At 35.1% G+C, this 7,433-nt stretch overlaps 1 protein-coding gene across 1 annotated transcript; it reads right to left on the bottom strand.

Moving 5' to 3' along the window:
* Positions 1–5,927: 5,927 nt before the first annotated feature.
* On the bottom strand, positions 5,928–7,029 carry LOC106322711 (NAC domain-containing protein 83-like). Its single transcript, XM_013760830.1, has 3 exons — positions 6,757–7,029; positions 6,428–6,675; positions 5,928–6,339 (listed from the first exon to the last, which is right to left on the bottom strand). The coding sequence occupies exons 1-3, from the start codon at positions 6,935–6,937 to the stop codon at positions 6,025–6,027; spliced, it is 744 nt and encodes a 247-aa protein (XP_013616284.1). The 5' UTR covers positions 6,938–7,029; the 3' UTR covers positions 5,928–6,024.
* Between the last annotated feature and the right edge of the window lie 404 nt (positions 7,030–7,433).

The following is a 7,433-nucleotide window of genomic DNA, read 5'->3' as shown; positions in this document are numbered from 1 at the left end:
GTTGTATAGAGTAAGTTAGATAGATATGTTTTTTTTTGAAAAAGTTAGATAGATATGTTTCAAATCATTTGAGTATGTATACGCCACATGTATGCGGGCCAAATCTTAAATAATATCCCTACGCATAATGGGAGTCAAAGAAGTAACTTGTGAGGAAAACAGAACAAAAAAATTGAACAAATCCACCATCCAAACTATCTATTGGCAATAATGCCGTACGACGAATCCAAACGGACGTTTTCTCTTAGGGTCTAGAGATATATTCTTTATCTTTCCTTGTTGCTTACGGAACATGAAAACAATCCTTAGAATATTATTAAAAGAATGTAAAATAAAGGTGTTAATTAATTTGACTCATGAATCGATAATCACTAAGATGATTCGGATTTATTGCAAGTAGAAGAAATCGCAACCATATGTCAAGCACTACTAATATCGAATATGTTCGGATTAATAAAAAATAAAAAATATAGGATATCTATCGAGGTAACATGGTCTTTTTTTGGTAAAATGTTAAGCTTACCATTTTCTGAGAAGAGTTACACTGTTGTTGTTGAACAACTTATTACAACGGGAACAGAGGAAGAAAGAAAAGAAACAGCAGAAATTAAGAAACATAAAGAACTTAAAGAACTTAAATAGTAGAGAGAACTAAGGCGGAAACAGTGAGCGAGAGGTGAGATACAGCAGCAGGAAGGAGATGGAGCCCTCGCGCGGTGGAGGCAGAGACAGAAGGCGGTCCTTGATAGAGCGATCGACCTTGCTGATGATTGCGGCTTCTGATGAAGAGCTTTGCCTGAAAATGCGATGGTTCCTTTCTTTCCAGAGATTGTAGACGATGACCTGCATCAAGAGTTTTAGTATAACCGCAGCACCTGAGCAAGAAGAAATATGAGGCTGATCAAGAATAGCCAAAACAGCTGCAGGGGAGGCCGGAGCTGCAGCGAACATCCATCCAGTATAATGAGACCAAACCGCGGTGGAGAAGACACAATTGAAGAACAAATGGTCATGTGATTCATTTGCTAAGGAGCACAGGGGACAAGCTGCTGGGACAGACATTCCCCAGGAGATGAGCCTATCTCTAGTAGGCAACCTTTCTACCATCGTCATCCAAGATACAAAAGAGTACCTCGGGACCGCTTCTTTAAACCAGACAAGATCACACCAGGGAACAGCAGGGGCTCTCTGTCTCAGAACATTCCAAGTTGCTTTAGAAGAGAACCTTTTCGAGAAGGACCAATCCCCACTACGCCACAGGAAGATGTCCTTCCCCCTAGATTCCTCTGGAGGTTGCATGGTTGTGAGAACAATCTGCAGGGTTAGCGCTTCATCAGACCGAGTTGAGGGGAGATTCCAAGCTCCATTTGCCGCGGCCGATGAGACAGTAGAGTTGACCGGAATTCGTAAATCTCTTGGACCTCTAGGCCCGAAAGCAGACAGGAGGGGGCCAATGTCAGTCCACCAGTCATACCAGAAGCTAGCGGTCTTGCCATCCCCTATATTACACCTCATGTGATCGTACAGTTTCGGCTTCAGCTTCAACATTCGGTTGACCGAAGATGAGAAAGAGGATGAAGTAGAAACTGTCCAAAGACTTTGACCATCGAAAACGTTTTGTCTCAGCCATGCCACCCAAAGGGAACCTGATTCAGAAAAGAAGTTCCACACTCTTTTGAGCTCAAACACTTGTTGAACCTCTTCTAGACGTCTTATACCAAGTCCTCCCTCATTTTTAGGCTTGCATATATTCTCCCAGCTAACACGAGCACCCGCAGCTGATGTAGTGTTATTTTTCCACAAGAAGGAGGCGCACATAGAGTCAACTTTTGCATAGAATATCTTAGGTAGGGAGAACACCGAGCTCCAAAAATTTACCATGCCATAAATTACTGAAGACACAAGCGTGATTTTTCCAGCCAAAGAGAGTGATTTGACAGTCCAAGAGTTAAGCTTAGAGGAAACTCTTTCAAGGAATGGCTGGAGCGTTGCATAACTTATTCTCTTTGGGCTAAGAGGAAGACCGAGGTACCGAGTAGGAAACGTCCCTCTTTTAAATCCAGAGAGATCACTGATGACAGCCGCCTCAACATCAGAGAATCCACCGAAGAATATTTCCGATTTCTCCGCGTTCATATCCAGGCCCGACCATGTTTTAAACCCCGCCATTACAGCTCTCACACCAGAAATTGACAGCCTTGATCCATCAGAGAACACAAGTAGGTCATCAACAAATAGCAAGTGAGTGACTCTTGGCATTAAGCACAAAGGGTGAGGTCGAATGTCTCCACTATTAACCGCTTTCTCCAGAAGCTTTGAGAGAACCTCCATTGCCATAATAAAGAGATAAGGTGAGATGGCATCACCCTGGCGAAGGCCTTTCTTCCCCGGAAAGAACCCAGCCAGTTCACCGTTTATGGCCACAGAGAATCTCGGTGTTGATATGCATTCCTTGATCCAAGTCACAAATATGGGAGGGAACCCCTGAGCCTCCAATACCTTGGTGACGAAATCCCAACAGATAGTATCAAACGCCTTGCGGATATCGAGCTTAAGCATACTACTCCTGCTGCAGTTTGGAGAGTCATAGGTTCTGATTAACTCAGCAGCCAGGAGGACATTCTCACCCAGACTACGGCCCTTGAGGAATGCGTACTGAGAGCGGCTTATTGAGGATTGAAGGATTGGTTTGAGCCGGTTGGCGATGATCTTCGTGATTACCTTGTACACTATGTTGCAGCAGCTAATAGGCCGGTAGTCCCTAAGCTTACAGGCCGCAGGGGACTTTGGTATTAAAGAAATTGCCGTTGTATTTAGGTCTTTATGCAGACGGCCGTTCCTGAAGAACTCAGCAACAGCTGCGGCGACATCTCCTCCAACAGTCTCCCATGAAGCTTTTAAGAATTCAACGGAATAGCCATCTGGGCCCGGGCTCTTGTTCAAAGGCATTGAGAACAGCGTTCCTTTGATCTCAGCCTCCAAAACATCTCTTTTTAAGTAGGCCTTCTGGATGTCAGAGCATCTGAAAGTAAGCAAATCTTGTATATATATACTTCAACTAAGTTATTTAACATAAATTAAAATGCATTTACCGACGTTTTATCATATAGTTTTTTTCCTTAAAATCAATAAATGTTTGTATGAAGTCTAAAACAGAATCTTTGTTATGTATATCAACTTGTAATGTCATTTTTGTGGAAAATTTGTCAATAGGGGAAATGAAACTACGAGTTAATGATATACTATCTTACATACATCGATGGAATTGTTTCATTAATTCAAATATTTAATTGCGTAATTCTTCCTTGGTAGGTTTTGTGTCTCGCTAGGTCGAACACTCATCAGACCATTACCTAACTTTTCAATTCAGTTACGTAAGGCATAGTAATTCGATGGAGACAACAGTAACATATGATGTTGAAATAGAACTCAGTATAACTTAACATAGAATGTTTTTTTTTCAACTGGAGTAGGTTCGAAGATTGGAATGGAATATATGTAGAGAGATTTGATCCTCCTCAAATATGTTATCCTCACGGAATTTGGTTCTTATGGTGACTCTTTGAAGCTCACAATTATATGCTTGTTTCTACTTTTTGTTCATAAAATAAGTTATAACTTCCATCAACTTATAGCACTAAGTTAATAGCCATACTGTTCTTAGGACATTTATAACCCCACTATATTTTTCACTTTAAAATAGATTTTAAAGTAAAAATGCTCTACTCGTACTACATTTTTCACTCCATAATAGAGTGAAAAATAAGTTTACTCCAAAAATAAAAAAATTTGTTTTTTTTGTTCATCACTTTATTTTCTACTGTAAAATAGAGTATCATTGGAGTAAACTCAAACTCTATTATAGAGTTACTCTATTTTCGAGTAAAAAATAGAGTAAGTCATTGGAGATGGTCTAATATATAACTAGGTGTTTTTCCTATGCTCATGCACGGGTATAAATATTATAAAATAATTATATTATAATAATTTATTAATATTTTAGTTTTAATTATTCTATTATTTATATTGTAATCAATATGAATGACTTTAAATAGCATTATTTTTTTAATTAGATGTATAATTTTGAATATATAATATATCGACTGTTTAGTTATTATTTGGATATATTAGATAACATTTACTTTTCCGATTCAACTATAATATTTTTGTTGTACATATTAAAATTTTGATTAATTTTGTTATTTCGATGTAGTTTGATTTTATATTAGATTTGTAAACATATTTTAGTAAGATTATATATAATTCAATATATGTTGTTTTGAGAATCAAATAGTAAAAGTAAACTAAAGTGTTGACGATTCAAAGTTACATAAATAAATATAACACTGATAGTCCTTTGAAACTTTATGCATATATATATAAGTTATACAAAATACTTAATTGTAATAGTTGGTTAATATATATATTTATAATACTATTTGAAAATTTCATATTTATTTGTAATATGTTGAGCCGTTTAATATTTTTATATGCATAAAAATATTACTATAAATAAAATATATTATTTTAATTTAATGTTTGACTTTGTCAAGTTAAAGTATAATTATTTCTATTCATTGTATTAGTTTGAATGTTCATCTTAGATGTGTAAATATATTTTTATTTTTTAGTAATTTAGTATATGTTAATTTGGAAAAAGAAAATTATAAAAATAAAATGATGATAGATACAAAGTTACATAAGAACATAACTGATAAATTTTAAAAGGGAAGATTATTTATTTACTTTGATATCAAGATTATTTTTGTAAACTTTTTTTATTATGAATTACACTATATATATAAAAAGATATTTTCATTTTTAAAATTTATAAATTTTCTTTATTATATTTATTTTTTGAAAAAGTAAAGAAAAAGGAAGCCTAAATAAAAAAAGAAAAAAAGAATAAATATTTAATAATGATAATTATATATATTTGATTCATTAAATGTATCATTGTAATCAACCACCGTAAAAATTAACGTGAGTGCGAAACGTAGAAAACTAACTTCTCAAATAATATTATAGTGATATATATGGAAGAATTGATTTTAGTAAAAGGGTAGCAGTGCACAAAAGAAAATGTAAAATAGGTACCATTTATAAAAACAAAGGAGTCCCCAAATTAAAACTAACTCGCTACTTACAAGTTATGGAAAGATTCAACCTAAACTAAATTATTTTCATGAGTGGGGACCTTATTTGAAATCAGATCACATCATTGTAAACAACGAATAGTATTTTTATTATTATTTTTGTTTTGGATCTCAGTTTGAAAAGAGTAAATTTTGTAATTTGTAGTTTCCACCGAATAATTATGACCTTTTAGACAATAAAGGAGATAATACTCATCACAGTTTTATTACGTTTTCTGCACACAAAAGCTCCCTTTGACAGCCTCCCCGTGCCATTATTACCTTATTTAGTTGTAATCCTCCATGCATAATGTAATCATACGAATATGTTCAAAAAATGATACAAAAGATACGGTAAAGCTACTGTACCATACTTTTTACTAATCAGAACTAGACTACTATAATTTTTGTTTTGAATACTTCAAATATTCAGCATGGCTTGTCATGTCATGTAGAGAAAAACACGAACCAATTAACTTGTAGTAAGCGATTGCTTCTTCCCTTTCTTTTCCAAAAATACATTTTCCTTTTGTGATAGTATATATCCAAGTAAAGTGCATAACCTAAAATTGTACAATGACTTTAACAAGATCTTGTAACCTCAACGTTCACTCTCGATCGTAATGATATTTACAATTTAGAAAAAAATGACTTATAAATATATTTATTTCAAGAAGTGGACGGTTGGGAGAAGAATTGAAGTTTTGGTAGGGAATAATAAACTTAATACATTTTTCTTGAATAGGGTGGTTAATCATTTAGACAAAACTCAACTAGTTAACGAAAGAGAAGGACAAAGATTCGTTTTCAAGTAAAAAAATGGGAAAAAAGGAAGGAGAGTCGTATTGATATAAAATTATTAAGATAGTCAAAAACATGTGAAATTAAATTAAAGATTTCTTCTGAAACTATTGCAACTACTACTGGTCTCTTCATCAGAAGAGAAAATCTCCGTCGTGAGTCCACTTGAAGCGTGGTCGGAAGTAGGAGAGCCCGGCAAAAGGTTCAAGTCCGTAGTCCTTTCTTTTCTCATGAAATCAAAGAAGATTGGTTTGGTTTTATCTTCGGTTTTGTTTGTTGTAGTAATTTCAATATGTTCATTATCATATCCAAGATTCCGGTTATCTCCCTCATCGCTGTTACCGGCTCTCTTCTTCAGGAAGATACGACAAAGAACCCAGTTCTGAGTAGGACCCATAGAACTCTGCAGAGAAAATGAAAAATAAATTTAGGTGAAAATAAATGGTGGAGAAAACCGGATATTAAACCGGGATACTGGAAGAAAATTGTACCGGAGGAGAAGAAGAGAGACGATATTCATGCATGATCCAATCGGTTCTTGAGCCATGAGGTGGTTTGCCTTTGTAGAACACAAGTGTTTTCTTCAAACCAACGATTTGATTTCCTCTAGAGGTCACAACCCGTTTATCAATACCGGTAGCTTTCCAATAACCGGAACCGGTTGCTCTATTAGACCGGTTTCCATTTGGGTACTTGGCTTCCCTTGTGCTGAAGAAGTACCTCTCTTTCTCCAAATTGCCTGCACATAAAGAGAGTTTGATAAGATCCAAGGTCGCTGGTTCGAGACCAAGAAAAGAAAACTTTGAATGAGAAAACCAACCAGGTAAGTCCCAAGGATCAGCTCTGCAAACATCAAAGTCAGGAATGATGGAAGCTGGTAGTGGAGAAGAAAGGACTTTTCTCTTGAGATACTGAACTACAAGCTCCTCATCAGTGGGATGAAACCTGAATCCAGGTGGTAATCTCATAACACCATTCTTCACGAGCTTAACATTATCCATGGATCCTAAACAGAGGAGATAAAAAAAATCAAGAACGAGCTAGGAAGAAGAGAGAGTGCGGTGTAGGAAGAGGGAAACAAGAATGGTGTATGTTTTTATAAGGTAGAAGACGATACAAACAGCTCCTTTTCTTTATTATTAATTTTTTGGCGTAAACCATACTCAATCTCCTTCCTTCTTTTTGATGTTATTTTCAATTTTCTAATAATCTTACTATATTTTTTTTGTCTCTCAATTATTATTATTTCTGGTCAGTTTCTACCTCCTCTCGTTTGTAACTTTGTATCTTTCAGCTGTAAAGTGTAAACTCTTCAAACATAACTATTTTCTTTTTACTATAAATAATTGTTACGCAAAAGGACTACTTTATTAGAAACAACAACTCCTTTTTAATTTGTTGTAAGAAATTATAGCGTAATCATACACTTAAAAGAAATAACGTGGGCGTGCTAATTGTTTTTTACTACAAAGTACAAACATTAACCCATTCTCAACT

The sequence above is a fragment of the Brassica oleracea genome, chromosome C2 (genome assembly GCF_000695525.1).
Source record: "Brassica oleracea var. oleracea cultivar TO1000 chromosome C2, BOL, whole genome shotgun sequence".
Taxonomy (NCBI): Eukaryota; Viridiplantae; Streptophyta; class Magnoliopsida; order Brassicales; family Brassicaceae; genus Brassica; species Brassica oleracea.
The sequence above is the reverse complement of the archived record's forward strand: the minus strand, read 5'-3'. Positions and strand labels throughout refer to the sequence as shown.

What these genes read in the sequence shown, in the direction of transcription:
- LOC106322711 (XM_013760830.1), bottom strand. Translation starts at nt 6,937, where the DNA reads ATGGATAATGTTAAGCTCGTGAAGAATGGTGTTATGAGATTACCACCT. An exon ending in TGATCCTTGGGACTTACCTG is followed by an intron (nt 6,676 to 6,756) that starts GTTGGTTTTCTC and finishes CTTTATGTGCAG; the next exon opens with GCAATTTGGAGAAAGAGAGG. An exon ending in GTCTCTCTTCTTCTCCTCCG is followed by an intron (nt 6,340 to 6,427) that starts GTACAATTTTCT and finishes TTTTCTCTGCAG; the next exon opens with AGTTCTATGGGTCCTACTCA.